At 42.9% G+C, this 19877-nt stretch overlaps 1 protein-coding gene across 4 annotated transcripts in view; it reads left to right on the top strand.

Moving 5' to 3' along the window:
- The window catches only part of SLC25A13 (solute carrier family 25 member 13), a 102985-nt gene extending 87552 nt beyond the window's left edge, over positions 1–15433 (top strand). For all 4 annotated transcript variants that reach the window (XM_074900319.1, XM_074900320.1, XM_074900318.1 and 1 more), the window contains 4 exons: positions 8373–8511; positions 12182–12340; positions 12420–12510; positions 13399–15433. In XM_074900319.1, the coding sequence (XP_074756420.1) occupies positions 8373–8511; positions 12182–12340; positions 12420–12510; positions 13399–13588 (579 nt within the window). In that variant the 3' untranslated portion in view covers positions 13589–15433. The remainder of the gene's footprint in view (positions 1–8372; positions 8512–12181; positions 12341–12419; positions 12511–13398) is intronic.
- The last annotated feature ends 4444 nt before the right edge of the window (positions 15434–19877 follow it).

The following is a 19877-nucleotide window of genomic DNA, read 5'->3' as shown; positions in this document are numbered from 1 at the left end:
CTTATGTTTGGATTAATGGATATCAAGTGCCTGTAGTGCTGTGTCCCTGAAAAGGGTGAAGATAGCCAATGTCTAGATGAGGCCAAGTAGCATGAGATTGTACGGGAAGCTGTGCAGAGGGACAGGATCCTCTGTTGCTTACAGAATTTCCTTAAAGGTCTTTCTTTGAGATGAGAAGAAAAGGGATTCCCTCAACCTAAGGGTTGGCTGTTGAAATCCACAGAGAGCAACGATCAGTGATTTGTCTGTACTGCCAACAGTGGAAAAAATAGACTTGTTGTAGACATAGAATAAATGGAGGGATATCACATATTTAACAGGAAGGAGGAGCCCAGAAGATGTGTTGTTAACTTGAAACTAATATTACCATAATGATAATTTTTCAAAATAGGAGCACAGATATTTTTAAGCAGTTGTGGTTTTTTGTGATGAATGAGAACATTACCAGTCAGTCTGCAAGCTCATAGTAGAGCTGAAGTGTTTCCATTGCTCTTCTATGTGAGTTTACTTCTGTGTCGATAAGTTACAAAGCTTAAATCAGGACTGGTCATCCAGTCTGCCGCACAATGGCTTTTCAGTTTCTCTTGCTCCACTTTGGTTCTGTTTTGTTTACCGTGTTGCAAGGGCAGCAGTGAAAATTCTCTTTTCCCAGCAGAAATAAATCATCTTGAAAGCTGTCCTTGCCACTATAGATCAATCCGGCATCTGCTTAGTTCCTGTGAATCTTTCGTGCTGAAATTTGGGTGAAAACCTGTAAGAGTCCTATATAGGTAGTCAGCAAGAAAGAATGTACTTTCATTAATTATAACTGCAGCCAGAAGATGTGAATTACGTATGTCGCTCTTAGCTTCATGAGGCAAATTCCTGCATGTCTTAACAAGATCTACTGCTTGTTGTTTGAATTCTTATATTTTGTATTAATTTTTACCTATGAAGCACTTCCTGTGGATTTTAAAATAAAATGTCCATGCACCCCCGATACAGGTAAGTTCAGTGTTCCTGTTTTGCATTAACAGAGAAAACCAAGACACAGACAAATAAATCTTGCATTTCATGTCAACAAATTAACAAGGGAAATGCTATGTAAATCCTTCTTGCATCCAGCTGAGTGAATCTTGTATTGATTATGATCATTATTATTCCAGCATTCTAGACCAAATGAATAGCTTTTTGAGGATCACCAAGAAGCTGTGTTGTGTATGTTTGATGCCTCTCTATATTAGTGAGATCAGTATTCTTTTGGGTCAGTCATTGACGTTAACATGGTGCTCTACTGTGCTAGTGACACAAAACAATTCACAGTACTACTCTGACAGCTCTCTATTCTGTCCTCCACTCTACTTGCAGACTTGATGTTAGAATCAGAATCATTTGTGTTGAAAGCCAGTCTGGAGGTCATCTGGGCAACCCGACCCAGTATTTGACCACCTTCATGGTTTAAAACAAACAAACAAAACCCAAAAAAACCTCACCCTATTCTAATGCCTGATGGGAGCTGGCCAAGTTCCAGCTTCTGTGCATTGCCTCTAATCCTTCCACTGTGCACCTCCAAGAAGAGTTGTCTTCCCTGCACTCTCCCTTTCAGTAGTTGAAGAAAGCAGTAAGGTCTTCCCCTAGCCTGATTTTCTCAGAGTTGAGCACACTGAGTTCCCTCGGCCTCTTCTCATATATCATGGGTTACCCAGCTGATTTGATGGCCCGGCACAGGACTTATTTCAGCGTGGCAACATCTTTCTTGTACTGGACACAGGACTCCAGATCTGGTCTCACCAGTACTGAATGGAGGAGAATAATCACATCCCTTGCACCCTTGCCACTTACAGCCCAGAGTGTGGCTGTCTGTCTTCACTGCAGAGGCATTGCTGACCCATACTCAACTTGGTCATTACTGCCCTCCAGACTTTTTCTCCAAAGCTGCTTTCCAGCCACACAGCCTTAGCCCATATTGCTGCATAGGGCTGTTCCAATCCAGATGCAGGACTTTGCATTTGCTGATTTGAACTTCATAATGTTCTTGCCAGCCTGTTTCTCCATCCTGTGAAGGTCTACCTGAATAGCAGCCTTGCCCTATAGCACACTAGCTACTCCCCCAATTCAGTATCATCCACTGATCTGCTGAGAGTGCAGCTATGGACATACTATGTCAGATCATCTCAAAAGCCTTACTCATAGTCAGGGTGTACAACATCCATTGCTTACCCTCATCCACAAGTCTGTCAAACAGGTTGGTCAGCCATGATTTGGTAAATCCACATTGGTTGTTCCCAATCTCTCTCTTACCCTTCATATGTTTGGAAATGGCTTCCAGGAGCATTTGCTTCATAAACCTCTCAGGGACAGAGGTGTTCCCAAACATCTTGTAGTTTCCCAGAGTTTCCTTCTTGCTCTTCAGGATGGGTGTGACGTTTGTCTTTTTCTAGTCATCAGAACGCCCTTGACTGACTTGACCTTTTGAAGGTAATAACAGCCTCACATCAGCCAGCTATCTTGGCACCATTGGAGGTATCTCTTCTGGTCTCATGGATTACGTATGTGCAGATGGCTTAAGTGCTCTGTCTGTATGTAATGCTGTGCTCCTGCAGACTTTTCTGGTAAACTCATGGAGCTGAGAGGTCTGAGGGCAGATTTTACTAGTAAAAAACAAGGCAAAGGTAATTTCTCTGCCTTTTCTATGTACTTTGTCACTAGGCTTCCTGCCCCCACGGAGCAACAGCCTCACAATTTATTTAGTTGTCCTTTTGCTGCTGATGTGCTTCCAAACACCCTTCCCTGCTCACCCCCACCCCACCCCAGCCCACCCCACCCCCATCCCTTACTAGATTCAACTCCAGCTGACCCTTGGCTTTTCTGACTCAATTGCTGCATGTCCAGGCAGTGGTTCTGTATTTCTCCTGGGCAGCCCATAGCCACCTCTGCATCTTTTTTGCTTTCTGCATTTGAGCTCAATCACAAGTCCCTGTTCATCCATGCTTGCCTTCTGACATGGTTGCTCATCCTTCTGCACAGTGGAATGAACCATCCTACTGCTTTGAGGAGACTCCTTGAAGATCAGTATTATCTTGGTGTACATTTGTAACTATGAAAGTTTTTATTTGGGGGAAAATTGCTATCACAGTGCATAGAGGTCCAGGTCAGATCATTTAGGTTGCCTCTCCTCTTCTTTCCCTGCTGAAGAACTAAAGACCAGTAGGTCTGGAAAAACCTTTTTCAGTTCATCATAGTAAGTACAACAACTTAAAGTCAAAGCTTCCTCCCAGAATCACTGCAGCTTCACTGGGTGTTCAGATACTCGCAATTCTGTAATGATATGCAGTTTAGAAATAAAAATGCATGTTAATTCCAGCAATAAAAGGATTTGACACACACACAACTCGTTAGGCTAACTGCTGGGTTGAACCCCTGTAGTTCTTTAAAGCTAGAAAGCAAATATTTTTTTTCTGCCTTTGTCTAAAACTCTGAACTTCTTGTGTAAATAAGTATTTTAAAACATTGTACTTCTCAAAACCCAGCTGCTCCTTCGGGGAGGCACATAAGAGCACTTTTGCAGAAGGAATTTGTTTCCTCTATTTGTCTTCTTTGTGCCAGTAATTGTTGCTGTGAAAGCACCAGGGCATGGAAGTTTAGGACTAGTAAATTCTTCTTTAGCTACAGATGTTCTGTAGATGACAGCTATTCTTAAAAAATATAGAGACAACATATCCCAGTTGGGGAAAATATCATTTAGCCTAACGCAAAAATATCATTTGTGTTGGCAGAAATGGGCAAGAATACATTTCTGATTTTCAGTATTTTTAATAGATTTTATTTTATTTCTGGTCACGGTTGAATATTGAAGTAATCATACAAGGTTAGCTAATATATTTTCTGTCTTTGGCCTGTCTTACACAGTAATATGGATAAAGTCTCGTTAAAGTCAGTTGAATGTATATTCTATTGGTTTTGAAACACATCTTTAAAGTGCTCGTGTAAGTACACACTGTAAGTGCACCTACTTATTTTGTACATCATAGTAACTCATATCCATATAATATCTGCCATAAAATGTTTAATTACTCTTTTTATAAATAATCATTCTGAATAGTGCTTTACAGCATAACAGACAGCGCCACTCCATAATTTTGCACAACAAAGTTATTCTGTGATCCCAAGAAGACAGTAAATAATATGGTAGTAAACGATTCTCTGAGGAAAGGATACGTTGGTTGCGGTAATGTTTATGATTACAGTTACTAGAAAGTATTTAGCTCAGATCTGTGCTTTGGCTGATAGCGCCAACACAGTTTGCATTTCCAAAACTAGTCAGAAAAAGTTCCAAAAGTATCTTCTCCTTTTTTTTTATTTTTTTTTAATTTTTTAATTTATCAACTTCATAAACAGGCTTCTGGTGCATTGAACAAGAAAGTGTAATCTCAGGTGACAGGATGTGTACCAAGCTCACAGCTGGTAGCTTTGATAACAGCTGAGTTATTTCACCTCTTGAAGTTGTGGGTTTACAGCAGGACGATAAACATACGAAACAGAGTAGTAAAAGTTTTAAGTTACATTAATTTGCCTCCACCGTGCCTATTTGTGACTATGTTCTCATATGTGAGAACCTGCTCTTCAGAGATTTATTTGAAATAACAAAAAAATAGCCCTTCCAGCTAAGCAGTGCTACAGTTTCTGTATGCAAACTGAAACTGAATTGCTGGCACAGCATTTTAAATCAGCATTTTATTCCTCTTACTTGATGTGCTAAATCAGTTTCATATTTTGGTTGGTATAAATACTCGTGAATAAAAACCTATAGCAGCTTCTAAGGCGATGTCATTTTACAGTAGAAAAAATTACAGCCCTTGAAAGCAAATGCCAGTAATATTTGACTGACTGTTACAAAACCTGTTCGGTGCTGTTAGGGCTCCAATTCCAAAGGGTTAAGTCTGTAGTAAAGCCCAAGAAGAATGCAAAATGATCAAGAAATGACATGCTGCCTATTGTTTGTAGCTATAGGATCAAAATAACAATTATACATGCCAAATAAATTCTAAACCTGTAAAGGAGAAAAAGAGGGGGTGGCTGTAAGTACAGGTGCCAGAAGCATTAAATAACCCTCTCAGACAAGGTGCACCACTGTTGTCTTGAATGCTGCTAGGTCCCCCCAGTCTGGCATTTTTCCCCCTGCACTAGACAATGTGCATTCACTGCAGGAGACTAGGTTAAGCCTGCGTCTCCCAGACCTGCCGGCTCCTTCTGCCCAACCCGACACAGAGGTGCCTTTGTCAGTATAATTACCCTCTCCTTGTAGTAGAAATAGTTTGTTTAGAGCCTTATTTGCAGGTAGAGCTGGTATAAGCAGGAATTAGCATGCTAAAGAACCTGCCCCAGCACTGATTTGGGCTTATTTATCTGAATCTTTGACAATCAGGGTTTTTTTCCTCTGCTGGTTTATTCAGTGAGATACTATCCGAGATTAAGAGCTTTAAGGTTATTAAAGAGATTGAAGATGGGAGCCAACTGGCTGTTGTGTGAGGGAGGCGCATGTCATGGTGTGCAGGATCTCCCAACAATTTCATGCCTGGCAGGTCTGCACCTTGGCTGCCAGAATAAACTTGGGCGGATGATCCTTACAGCTTTCTGGGGATTGATTAAAACTCCTTTTGGCTTTCAGCACGTTGTCCACATCAAAAAGGTGCAAGAAGTAAAATAAATGTTTCTTTTGCTTTTCAAGATACTGTGGCCAATCTCCCTAAGCCGTCCTAATTGGCCTAGGCTGGTTGCGGATGATTAACTTGAAGTTAAATGAGGCCTGCTTTTAAACATGCTTTCCCAGACTTTAAACGGAACGATGGGGGGAAACTTTAGACTGTTGCGATGCTGGACCGGAGCCAAGCTGGCTTATTATTAAAGTGGATCCAAGTTTTGATCCAGGTTTTGTTTACACTGAGCTGAGTTGATGGACATCCCTCCCTCTCTGCGTACCTACGTATATTATTAGTGATATTAACAATATGCCATTTCTGCCTGTGAAAAGGAGCCTTTTAATGAAGGGGGGGGGGGAATATTAGCAGCTTGGGTTGAGTTAAGAGTTGCTTGCATTTGGACTTAATATTGATTTCCTAAGTTATTTTAACTATGTTGAGATATTTCAGTATGAAAAAAATGTGGAGGAAAAAAATGTGTGCAGTGTTTAATGACAACATTGCAAAGAAAATAAAAGTAATGTGCCCCAAGGGCAAAGGCAGTGAGATTTGCTCTGAGGAAAAGCATGTTCTAAAAATAAATCTTTGAAGAAACCATGTTGGTCTGTGAATGTTTTTTTAGTGACTTTCATAATTTTTCTATGGGGTAAATACAGTGCAGATATTTGATCATTAAAAGTTGGGTTTTTATACAGAACTTGGTAAAACCCGAGTCCTTTCTTTTTATGTGAAGATTAAATGTAAACTGTAAAATGGGCTCCTGTTGCGCACGAGAGGCCAGAATTCTTGTGTCTCTGGTGAATGCAAAAGATTCACCTTCTCTGTGCCTTTAAGGAAAAGTTTGTATGGGCTTTGCAGGTAATTTTGAGAGGAGACTCTAGCCTAGCATCGCTTTGTTCCATGGCTGATAACCCCATTCAGGGCAGTCGAACAGTGGACTCCGGCAGTGCTTCAAGTTCCTTTATGGCACTGAGAACCAGCGACTGACAGCATAAATCAGATTTATGTTAAGCAACAAGGCAAAGGGTCTGAACAGCAGGAGTCATTAACCTCCGAATGGACTGTTGGGGGAAGCAGTCAGTTCTCAGTCTGAAAGTGTCAAGAAATAAGCTGAGAAAGCATGGTGGAAAGCAGCTGGGGTTGGAGCAGAGCACGTTGTGCTCACCACGTTCAGTAACTGAGTCTGTGACACACAGAGAGTCTGACTAGAAGATCTAATGGCTGTTTTTTAGGTAAATCTTTGTTTTCTTAGAGGCATTCTCTGACTGCAGACTGCTTTTATTAGCATCTCCTGTGAACTGGCTCGCAGGACCTGGTTTTCCCGTCACACATCCTGCTCGCCTGCCCCTGCCTTGCTGTGCTGAAAGGCGACTTTTCAGTTTTTCTGACACCTTGCAGCTCTTGTGTCTTTGCTTGGTAACCGGTATCCAGCTTGGAAAAGCACTGTATTTTAACTGCTGTTATAGTACAAGCTGAGCTTACAGATATGTCCAGGAATATCCTTAGATTTCATTAAATTCTGTGAATATTAGCATGTCCCCTGTGAAACATCTGGCACTGAGCCATGCCCCGGTAGACCTGTACACAAGAGAAGTACAGTAACAAGGGCACCCCAGGAGGGCTCATGGATGAACCTCAAGCAGTTTCACCACGACTCCACCCTTGCTTCAGAGAGAAGAGGCTTTAGGCTCATCCATGAACCATCTCTTTCTCAAGCTTGAAAGATGTTACCCATTTTCGAAAGCCATCGCCTGTTTGTGCATTCCTGCTGGTCTCGGTGTGTTCAGACTCTTGTGTCCTCTGGATCTCTGTGTTGAGGAAAGGCAGATTGCAAGTCCCTTTTACTGTTGGAGCATGGATGTTTGGTATTTTATTGTCATTGACCTTCCCTAGTGGTGTTTTTTGCTTTCCCCCATACTTGGAAAACAGTTGATTGCATGTTGCTACCCCAAAACTTTTCTGGCCTGTTTGCCACCCTCTTAGATTTGAAACCAGCTGTATTATTGGTAACTTTGTTGGCTGTTTGTACCACTTACACAAATTGATAGCAAGGCAAATTTAACAGTAAGACCTGAAACTTATTTGAAACAAACTGTATCCCAGATAACTTGAACTTTAAAAATCGTAAGTAAATAATCCTGTTACTGTTCTGTGAAAGTGTTAGTGTTATGGCCCTACTATTGTTTCTTACCCTCTTTCCCTTGATATATGTTGTATTATCAATTACAGTGTCTTGCGTAGATGCATGGGCTGGGCACTGTTTTCCCTGAAGTATTTATTGTAAGTGGGAATGAGAGGAGGCAGACTTGTCCTGTGGCTCAATCTACTTCAGACACATCCTAAACTCCCACTACAGGTAGATGGTGACAATATCAACTATTTAAAATTTTGCAAGGGTGTTATCAGAGTTTACTCCAACACATGACATTTTCTCCATTACCAGCAAATAACTACAGTACTAGGGAGTGAGGGAGAACAAGCAGACAAGATAAATGCAATGACAGAAACTACTGAACCAATAAACAATACAGAGACACTCCTCAGCAGGGTGAAATACATGGATCTCAAAATTTTTTAGAGGGAAAATGACCTTTGCAACAAAACAAAAATACAATGTTGCTCTGTTCTCTTATATTCATAGTTCATCATATTAAATTTGCTCATTCTCAAATCTTGTTCTCTTTTTTAACACAGGGTGCTAAGGCATGTTTTTTGCGTGACATCCCCTTCTCTGCGATTTACTTCCCCTGTTACGCTCATTTGAAAGCTTCATTTGCAAATGAAGATGGGAGAGTTAGCCCTGGAAATCTGCTCTTGGCTGGATCAATAGCTGGTAAGCGCCCAAATTTCTTTTTCATTGGACTGTATTGCACCTGCAGTGCGATAGTCACGGCAGTGAGAACTTTGAAAAGTTCAAAAGAACTATATGCAGCTATACTGCATTTTGCAACCTCATGCCCAAATAACAGAAAACTACTATGCTGTAGATTTAGTTGCTGTTAAAAGTAAAGATACTGTAAGTTCCTGGTATAATCAATATGTTCAGGAGGTAAAAGAAAGGGAAAGATTTAAGTGCTGATGTTTTGTTATCATATATCATCATTCCTTGTGAAATTACTGTGCTGGTTTTGTCTGTGTCTGACTGACTGGTAAAGTTTTATTGAAATGGTTTATAAATAAAATCATGGCATTTCTGAAATTCTTTATGATCAAAAGAATTTTGAATTTTGGTGTATGGAGTCCAAAAGCCATTCTAGTAGTACAGCTCTCCAAACACAATGACGTAACATGATGATATTTCCGTGCCGCCCATAGTATCCTATGCAGTTACTTGATTTCATGAGGATTTTACCCTTATATATTTTTTAATATTAAACAAAATGGAAAAGCTTGAAAACCTTTCTGCTGTTCCACAGGTTGCTGATTCTTAGTGTACCCAAATATGGCAGAGGTGCTCAGTGTCATCTTGAGCTCTTGCCTGTTTGTTACATAGCAGATAGGACAGCCAAATCATGCTTAACTTGTCACAGATGCATTTAACTTGAGTGTGCCCGAGTGTAAGTGAAAAGACAGAGACATGCTTTGTAGCCTCAGCTGGCCTTTGCATCTGCTGTGTAGCTGGTCCCTGGCACGGCATCCAGCTTCTGCACCCAAAGGTGACAACCATTTGGTAGCTGCCTACTGTAGCGGGCAGCTTGAGAGTCCTGCTCTTGCTATGTCTGTGGTTTTCCCTTCAGGAAGGAAATGGGCTTGAAAATTGTACAACAGAACCTTTGGGGGGTGAGTAGCAAGCAGGAGGGCTCATATCAGCAGGTATTTCCATTGTGTTCATCAGGAGCTGCTTGGTCTCTCCAAGCTGGAGCTGAGTTCTTCCTCCAGTATGGCCCCTGACAGGCTGCTGTGACTTGCTGGGTGAGAAAAATGATGGAGTGGCATGAATCCAGCACAGATAGTGGTTTAGCTATGTTTTTCTTGCTGGAATTTAAGCTTGATTCTCCCTAGGGAAACTGTTCTTGGTCAGGGTTATACATGGGGCTATGTATCTTGAGGAGCAGGAACATGTTATAGCCAGTATCTGGTCTTAGGATATAGCTAAGGTCATTTATGTTGTCTTATTGAAGCATATAGCTCTGTATTCAATAGCTCGTAGTCTGGAGGAGTTGACCTGACACTAGGAAAACCAGCTTGTGTTCAAATGACTGATGCTTAAAGCCCCCTTGTCCCCTACCCTCCCCCACCCCAAACCAGAGCCAGCCTCCAAGTACCTAACAGGAGCTTACAGCCAGCTTATTTCTCACCTGTTTTAATGGAACAAAACAATTTTTGAACTTTAGATCGTATTTACAGACTTGAAACATAAGCTGGCATTTTTAAGCCAAGTAATTTCTTAGATTTTCCTATTTTTCTCTTTCTAGCCATTGTCAGGTGATTGCAGACTGAGATAACCGTCCCTTTGAAGTTCAGGCACAGAAGCAGTCTTTATTGTTGCTGATAGCTTACCAAACTAGCTATAATGTGAATTTTATCCACTGCTTCCTGTGAATCCCGTCCTAGGTTAACTCTCATGAGCAAATTACAGTGTTAAAGATGCAACACTCACCGTACTGTTTACAAAAACAAGAAATTTCTTTTATTTGCTACAAGTAAAGCATGGTGGGTGCATTTGTGTCTGCTCTCATTTGCCACAAGAAAGTCAAGGGGAAGACAAAACATAAACCCCACCACCTCTGAAACGCTGGCTCAGTCTCTGGGCTGATGTCTCTGCTCTGGCTGGGGATCTCACCTGGCCATCGGACTTCAGACATGTGCATGAGCTCTGTTTGGGTGTGGGAAATTCCACCTTCCCACAGCCCGTGGTGCTGGGATGTTCAAGTGCTCACCTGTGTCCTTTGCCAGTGGGTATTTCTTGTGCTGGGTATATTTTCTTCCTTTTTGTGTTGTCAGGCACACATTATCCTGATCTGCTTCTGGCTTTCACTGTTCACCAGATGTCTCAACCTGTTGTACCACATCATTTTCTGAGGAGGTGATTCCATTATCAGCTACAGGACCCCTCTTAATTTGCTCCATCTGATTATAGCCTCCATGAACTTCCTTCTGCTCCCCTCACTCCTCTTTTTTAATGTCAGCTCCTGCTGTGCCATTTGTCTCATTTTGATTGTAAGCTTCTCACAGCAGCGACCTGTAAATTTTTGTCCTATACCCATAGCTCCTAAAAACAGGATTAAAAACATCTTTAACTGCAAAATATCCTCAGTAATAAGGGATGAGGAATAAGGAGGTGGAAGTCAGTGGGCAGTAAGCAGAATTGTTTCTAAGTATATCTTTTGGTTTTCCTTGAAAACATTGGTTGGCTTTTGAAGGACAAAAGTCCAGCTTTAAATTGAAGACTCAACCAATATCCTGGTGTGGGTAAGGCTAAGCAAAGAGGAATTTCAACATTTCTGGAGTTCAGAAATCTTTACTGGGTTTTAGCACTTGCCTGCCAGACTGACCACTGTTCTAGTTCACTGTGTGCGTTATTTTGGGGGGTCTGGGAGGGGAAGAGGAGTTCTTATTTTGGTGATACGCACATGCTTACATCTCTCAGAGCAGTCTGCATGAAGGGTGCTCTGGTGCTTGAAGCCAGACCATGCTGGTTTGGAGAAAAGTTGTTACAGAATTATTAAGCCTAAAAAAAAAAAAGCAAAGGAGATTTATGCATCTACATATGACCAAGTTGGTTTGGAACAGATGCAGAATGGAAAAGTATAAAACCATAAGAGACAGTGTCTTTTGGGTCCAGTCTCAGTGCTTTTTTCGCCCTTTTTTTTAAAAAAAAAAAAAAAAAAAAATTAAACATGGGCAGCCCCAGTTTGGATAGAAATTATTTTAGAAATACCACCCATTGGTAATTTGGTGGTTTTTTTCTTTCAGTTGATTATCTGTCAGGGTAAATTTAAATCTTCCTCCAAATGTTCTGCTGAGGATGTCAGCTGTGGCTTTGCAGCTGAGCAGTCTGCCATGCCTCATGAGAAGAATGACCCTTTTTTTAAACCTTAGATCTCATGCTTTACTGAGCATGCAGGGCATTATCTGGTTCTCAGTACCATTGCTGCATGGGGGGAGTGTGCATGTACAGGCTGTTCTAGCACAGTGTGCAACCAGAATGCCAGGAACCACAGAGAGGCGTGAAAAGGAAAGATCGATCTCACCTCCAAAAACTTTGTGTTTATTAACGATGCAAGTTTCTGGTTAGTGCTGAAAAATCCAGCCTATGCCTCCCAGCTCGGCAGGAAGCATGTGATATGGTTGCTCCCATAGGAGAAGCTCTCTCTGGGTGAAGCCACATCCACAACGGCTGCCTCTTGTTGCTAGTTTTCCTTTCCAGCTTCTACTTAAATCAACCGTGGCCGGATTCTCCTGGTACAAGGACGCAAGGCACGGTCACCCCTGGGTAAGTGAGGTGTGTAGCATACGTGACAAATGAGTGATCCCCACCCGATGATTTTTGTGTTGCGTAGGTATGCCTGCAGCCTCTCTGGTAACCCCTGCGGATGTCATCAAAACACGGCTACAGGTGGCAGCCCGGGCAGGACAGACCACCTACAGCGGCGTTGTAGACTGTTTTGCAAAGATTCTTCGAGAGGAAGGTCCAAAGGCTCTGTGGAAAGGAGCAGGAGGTGTGTAAAGGAGCTTTGATTACAAAGTGATTTCTGATTGTGGTTTTGTCACTTAGGAACTCTTTTCTTTTCTTTCAAGCTCGTGTATTTCGATCTTCTCCTCAGTTTGGTGTAACTCTGGTGACTTACGAGCTACTGCAGAGATGGTTTTACGTGGACTTCGGGGGAGTGTAAGTATGTGCTGTCTGCCTGGGACCCTGAAGCTGCACTTGTTTCTATGTAGGTTTTGGTGGTCTTGGTGCCCCTCAGCATGTCAGAGTCAGGGTCTTGCTATTATGGAGGACATATTGCAAAGGCTTTGTAAATATTATTTAAGCCACACTACACTGGTGGAGGTTAGGATGCTATGCCAGGACCCGTTTTACAGCAAGACATTACCACTTTTTATATCACTGTTTCAAGCTGGAGACCTGTGTTAGTGTAAACAGAGACAGTGAGAGGCTAAATAACGGGCTGGGGATATAATTGCAGGGGAAATGTGACGCCTGCCAGGTCAGGATATGCTCTGCATTAGTCCTCATTAGTTTCGTGGAGGAGCTGTGGCCCTGATTAGGCAAGACATTTGGCATCCAGAAAAAGTCTATGGGTGTCACCAAGTCCAAAACCTGTTTGTTGGAGCTTCAGCTCTGCCTTCCGTCTTTGTTGACAGTACAGATGGATGTGCATATTGCTGTGATCCCAGCAGCAGCTGCAGACCGTTGCAAAACTTAGGGGACAGTAGTTTGAAAATCACCGCAAAAACTACTTCAACTCTACTAGGTTCCTGGATTGGTTATGCACTGTAGCAGAGACTTAGGAACCCCTGCTCCCCTATGCTGCAGTTTTGATTAATGCTCTACGAATTTTATCTGGATTTGACCATACTCAATCAAAACATAAAGGCTCCTAACTGTTCTGGAAGGTTTTAAAACAAGGTATTTCTCATTACATTGTAGCACTTAATTTACTTACTGGGAGGTACACTCAGATGTCTCATTCAGCCTACTTTATGGAGAAGCTTTTTGTAAATACTGGTTTTACTCTATGGAAATTAATTTATTATTTTTATTATTTTGCAGAAAACCAGCTGGATCAGAGCCAGTACCTAAATCTAGGATCACGCTCCCTGCTCCTAACCCTGACCATGTTGGTGGTTATAAATTGGCAGTTGCCACTTTTGCAGGGATTGAAAACAAGTTTGGACTTTACCTACCTCGGTTTAAGCCATCACCACCTACCTCAAAGGCTGCTGCAGCAGTAGGACCCTAAGTTTATTGCTGTAGGTTTTTTGTTATTAGTTGGGAAAGAGCCACTTTTCTAATTGGTTAATACTTTGTTCCTTTAGCTTCTCATCATATAACAGTTTAGCTTCATTTGAGTTTTAAGGCAATTTTCTTCCTAAACATAATCATTTGTCTTCGTGCTTCCTTAACCAGATCACTGTGAAATTCTTACCAGTTGTTTTAAGTTTGGGACCATGAATGTATTTGTCCACATCTGACATGTGCTTGTGTTGGGAAGACACTAATTTTAGGTTCCATTTATGGGGAGGGCTGGGTGAGAGCTGTGAACCAGCTCATCTTACAGGCAATGCTCGGTTGCAGATTACCAGGGCGGATGTCGCACATTGTCACTCAAATGGAAAAACTCAGTGGATATCACGGTGCTCAAAGCGGAATGATTTTGACTGTACATGTAAATTGGTTATAAATTTAGTGTGTGTCTGTAGAGGTCAGCAAATATATACCCGGTACCTAAGTATGCCAGTACAGCTTCAACTTTTAAAATATGTACACGCACAAGTTCTGTTTCTGGATTGTATTATGAAGCTTTTATGTGGAACATGTTTTTGTAATGGAAACCACATTTATAAATGTTTAGCAGTTGTATTATGTTACTGGTATCAAAATGCTCAAAAGAAAGTGTTATTGTCCATAGTCTTTGCACTTTATGGCAGAACTTTTGGCATTCTACTACACATACAAGGAAATTTCATAACTAGGTGCCTATCTTGGGTTGCTGGTGTTTGGAATTCAGTTTGTATATGCACTTCTATAGTAAAACACTGCTTGTTTAAATAACTGCAATAGAAAATTCATGCACTGTATCAATGGTACCTGCCTTAACTGCTGGCTTGTAATTGGCAAATAGGTGGTTTCAGATTCTTATTTACTTCATTGAGTCAAAAGAGATTAAAATACTCTAAAAGAAAAGATTTTACTTAATTTTTTGGTGCCTTGCACAGTGTCTAGAAAATTATGTATTTATGAAGATAGAAATAAACCTTTCAAACAGTCACACACATGGTATTCTGTTATGGAAACAGTGTAGTACATCAAATGTCTTGTTCAACTTCAGTTATAAAGTTAGGTTAAGATAAAGTTAATATTTGGACATGTAGGCTGTAAAAACACCTGCAGTTTGAGAACCTGAATTGCCCTGTGCAGAAAAGACATCTGTTGGTGTAGATGTCACTGGAAAAAAGAAATTTTTCCTTAGCCAAAAACCAGGACTGGAGTAAGCTTTGATATTTTGACCTTTACTTTTGGGAGTAGGTTAATATGATATGAGCAGTGTGACTGCCCAATCAGTTGACGGTACTGTTGGGTGTCGTCTGTGATACTTCTCTTAAGACCAGGAAGAATTTGGTCTTGCTTGACTTCTTGGGGTGGGGAGTGTGTGCCTTCAGCGTTGACTGTAAACTGAGGGAATGCATAGATTCAGTATCTTTGCAGAAGAATGAGCTAGGTATGCACTATCACATTGCTGTACTATAACTTGTGGAAATACCAAAATGGAAATTGCTCTATTATTGTATTTGTGTTTGTGTCATCATGAAAATTATTCTCTTGGACTGATTTGCATTTTGAAGTTACCAGTGAAATGAAGTCGTGGCAGGAGTAGAATCTGCAGTACTCATGCACGTGAAAGTGAGGGGACGAGATGACATCTGCCTGCAGCTGCGTCTTGGAGTCTGGCTAAACCAGTGTGCAGAGACTCTGCGCTGGGCTCCCACAGCTGCCAGCTGCTACCTCTCAGCCCTGTATATCAGAGCGTCCCCAGATGACAGCTCCTTCGTTTCAGAAATGGGGAAAAATGGCTGCTCCTTGTATAACTCCAAAATTAACTGTCAGGATTTTTGATTGAGGCTTGGCATAAAAGTTAAACTTTCTCACTGGGAGCTGCCTGTGCTTGACACTTGAGATTTTAGGCTATGTAGGAGCTGGTTTTACACTTCATCCCTCACTTTTGCCTGACGTACCTTGTCAAGGGTTGCTTTGGAAAGTTGGCAGCTCAGGGAAGATGTCCCAGTACTGAGCTGCACGTTGCCCCCAGTCCGGGAGAGGAAGCGCCTGGCCACGTGCGTGACTTCAGCCAGCAGCGGCTCCCTCCTCGCATACCCTGGAGAGGGACACTCAGGCTGCACCGGCCAGAGCACATCCCTCGGATGCCTCAACGCCGCCGGGGCCTCCCAGCTGGGAACGGAAGAGGAGTAAGAGCTGGGTTATTGTAAGACTCTCACAACTTCTTGGCTCGTGGCATAGAGACCATGGCTTGTGTTTTACAAAGTGAATCATAACTTGGACCCATTCCTTTGCCTACTGTTGCCCTCTCTGCTCCAGACCCAGCAGTGTCTTTATGTCTTGTCCTTTTCTGTGGCAGGTCCATCTCAGAAGGCCACAAGCCTTCATCCTCTCCCTGGCAGGCAGGTGAGCAAGGCTGGATTGATGCCCCCCTGCCCCCCCAGGCCCTTCCCCATAACTGTCTTTTGGGGGTGTTGTTCTGTCCTCCGTCCTTCTTTTCCAGGCCAGTAGATAATGGAGGCGGGGCAGAAGGGTTGAAGAGCCAATTTAACACACAACCCAGTTCAGAACGTTTCAAAGCACACTACAGCTCTGCCCAGAGATCTTGGGGAAGAGCTGGGCCCACAGTTGGCTTCCTCCAGACACAAAAGGATGCATTTCTGCTCTGAAAAGTTTACAGGCCAAAAAATTGTCAGATTGCCTTACAAACAAACAAAAGGCCCCGAGGACAATGTTTAGATGTTTATCCTCTTTGGGTTTCTGGGTGAGTTATGCAAAGTGTGGGAGGAACGGGATAAAATGTAACCTTGCTTGCTTCCTGCAGTCCACTTAACTCCACATGACAGCATTTCCAAAACAAAGAAGGTTTCAAATATTGGTGATGTTATCTTTCAGCGTGAGAGTGGGGTGAGGGTGTCCCTGAAGCAGTTTCCCCGTTTGTGTTTCTCGGTCCAGCAGAAATTGAGGGATGCTTTTCTGCCTGGTCCCTGGGGAGTGGGTTGGGTTTAAGCTGACTTAATATTGACAGTTTGCTGGGACGCTTTTGTGAGCAAACATACCACAGGCTTCAAAAATAACTTGGGCAGGTTTTTCTAAACCTGCTAAAAATACAAAACCCGACAAACTGCTCTGCATCTTCCTTAGGAGGGGACAGCCTGCTCAGGAATGTCCCTGCCATACACCCCATGATGTGCATGCATGTCATGTTGCTTACTGCTGAGCTCAGCGCTCCCAACGCACACGTGGCAGGGGGACGAACAAGGAATCCTCCAACCTTGCTGTTTAAACGCTGCTCTGAAATCCAGACTGTTTTCAGTTGAAATATTTGCCATTTTTGTGTAAGCTAGAAGACGATTTCCAGAGATGGTGATCATTTGTAAGTAATTTAATGGTTGAGAATATAGACATCTCAACATTTGTATTTTAAGTGTCTCCAGAGAGCCTCAAAACCAGCAAATAACACAGAAGCAGCCCTGGGATGAAGTGGTTTCCTTAATGCCACGTGCCATACAGTGGTTCTGCTTTCTGCGCAGTGAGCGGTGGAGAACTCAGGCTGTGAACGTAGGCAGCCTCTCCCAGTGCTTAACACGAGGGTGTCATCAAGGTGTCTGTTGCTCTTCAGACAGAGGTGGCATTTTAAGAAGTGTGTTCATGATTTTAACTGCTCCTTGCACTGTTTCTCCTCACACCAGGAAGCAGCACTATTGCTTCCAGGATTCATTCCAGCTGCTCTAGTTCTATTCAAGGGGCCATCTGGCCTCCCTTAGTGCTCACTTATAAGCTCTGCTTATGATGTTGAAGAACAGTCCTGTAAGCTTCCTGAGGACAGGCCTTCTTTCGGACTGATGCTGCCCTGGTGATAGCGGAGTCTTCTTTGTCTGTCACAGGTCAGTGAGGACCATCCCACTCTACATGGGATGCCATCTTGCTCTGTGAGGGGTTTCCAGTCTTCTACTGTGTTTGCTTTGTATCTGAAGTTGCTAAAACTCTTGAGAGCTTTCCCCATACATCTTGTATGAAAGAACCTATTCCCAGTGGTATCTGTAGCGCTAGAGATGCAGGCTGCCATTTGCAGTAAGAGCTCATGATGTTTCAGGATGTGGCAGGGGCTCCTATGTTTTCAGAAGTAGCAGATGCTTGGGGCATTGGTTTTGAGACCCAGGAGGAAGTACCTTTCATCTTGGAAGATTCACCATGAAGCAGTTGCTGAGTACCCTGCAGAAAATGCTGCAGCTCTTGAATCATTGCAGCCCAGCACCATTTGTCCCACGTGCCTTTTCTCTTTGAAGTAACAAGCTAGAGGGAACTCTGCTGAGCCTAATCTCAAGCAGCAAACACTTGCTCTGATGGCCTTTCCATGGTGGTGCTCTCAGACTTAGGAGGGCAGCCCATTTTGTTTTCACCTTTCAAACATTCACTTGGTCCAGGTGCAATGACAGGCCTGGCATTCCAGCCCCATGCTTGGTTTTTGTGTGACCTGGCCGGATTCCAGGTTGGTCAAGGCCGTGCACATGCTCTTTCAGTGTGCCCTGGCCATCATCATCTTCCTCTGTTCCTATGGGGGTCTCTTGAACAGAGTACATGTCACAGAGGTGAGGTAACCATTTCCCCTTTTGGCTAATGCCTTCAGCTGCCACCCCCAGTGCCACTTGCCATGTTCTCCCATGTCCTTTTGCAGCTCCTTGCAGAACAGATCCCAAGTCCCTGGCCATGCCATTCATCTGCCTCTCGCATGTGTTGGTCTGGCTTTGATCTTTGACACAAATCAAGGGAGACTCTGGTCTTCCCTTCATCAAGCACAGGACAGTTGTCTCTTCCACATCCACCTCACAGCCCTCTCCTCCATCCTAAACCTCATTTCAGCCTTTCCCTTCTTAGGCCACATTGCTCATCTCCACGTGCCACTTGCCTGCTTCTTCCCTGGTTGGGTTTGCTCTTTCTTACCCTTCTTACAATGCGCTCGCCAGCTCAGTCTGAGTATGCAGGTTTTGTCCTTCACAGAAATCTCACTTCCAGTGGCCCCAAAGTGGAGCCAGGCTGTTTTCTAACTCATTCCATGCCTGGAGCAGGCATGGCAGCATCCCGGCAGTGCTAGAACATGGGATGTACTCTTCATGCTCTTCTTCTGTTCTCTGGATGTTTGTAGGTGGAAGAGCTTGGAGAAGATGCTTTCTCTTGGCTCAAAATAAAGGGTAATTTTGTATCTATTTCCCTGCTGGACAGATTCTGAGGAACATCTCATCATATGGGCTTTTTTGGAAAGCTAGTAAGGTGGAGCTATTTGCTTAGCAGCAGGAAAATCTATCAAACAAACAAAACCTGTTGGAGATCCCTGGAAGGACAGCAACAAGGCTGGTCAGAAACTCCACCACATGGCAGTGGCGACCAGCAGAAAGGGAGTTAATGCCTCGTTCTTGTTGGGTGCTCTTCCATCTGCTTCAGCTGTGTGTAATGGCCTTTTCATGTTGTTACTCTGTATATACAAACCTGGTTATCTCTGTGAAAATCTGGATCTTTTCCTTGTTCCCTCTGTGTACTGCTGAACCCTAATCAAAAAAAAAAAAAAAAAAAAAGGAGAGAGAAAAATAAAAAAAAAAAGAGGGACTTTGGTCATACACCTTTGCATACAGCAGCAGATGCTGAAGGTCTTCTGAGTATGCTCTTAAAACTGTTTTACAAGCTATTAATGTCACAAAGTAGAGAAGCTTGTAAGGTGACCATGCAGCCCCCACCCTTAGGTTCCAGAAACTGCACAGTAAAATGGAAAAAGTGGAAGCAAATTTGCCAACCATTTCCACTGCAGTGGTTATGATGAATGGGAGACAACATCAAGTAGACATCCTTCCCTTTACACTGCAGTGTACTCTCACATTGTGTCCCCACACTTTCAGATGTGATTTACCGTGAGGGAGCTGAAGGACGGGGAGCTGCCCACCTCTTCTCCCCTGTGACATCGATAGTTTGCTGTGTATCTGCATGTGCAGGTATTCCTAATCTTGTGGCCCACTGATGGCCAAAATGTGCCTCCCACCATCCACTTTGCCCTGCCATCTGCTTTGCCCACATACATAGAGAACACTTACAAATGCTTTTTGAAAGGAAAACAGGGAGAAACTGAGGAAAAAACAAAAAAAAACAAAAAAACCACCTGGAGATGATGTCTAAAGGGCTGATTTACAGGTGTTTTGCCTGGTTGGTTGTTAGCATTCACCTTTAAGCTACGAAAGTGCAGCGAGTGCTGCAGTGGTTCTTCG

Source organism: Athene noctua, chromosome 2 (assembly GCF_965140245.1).
Source record: "Athene noctua chromosome 2, bAthNoc1.hap1.1, whole genome shotgun sequence".
NCBI lineage: Eukaryota > Metazoa > Chordata > Aves > Strigiformes > Strigidae > Athene > Athene noctua.
The sequence above is the reverse complement of the archived record's forward strand: the minus strand, read 5'-3'. Positions and strand labels throughout refer to the sequence as shown.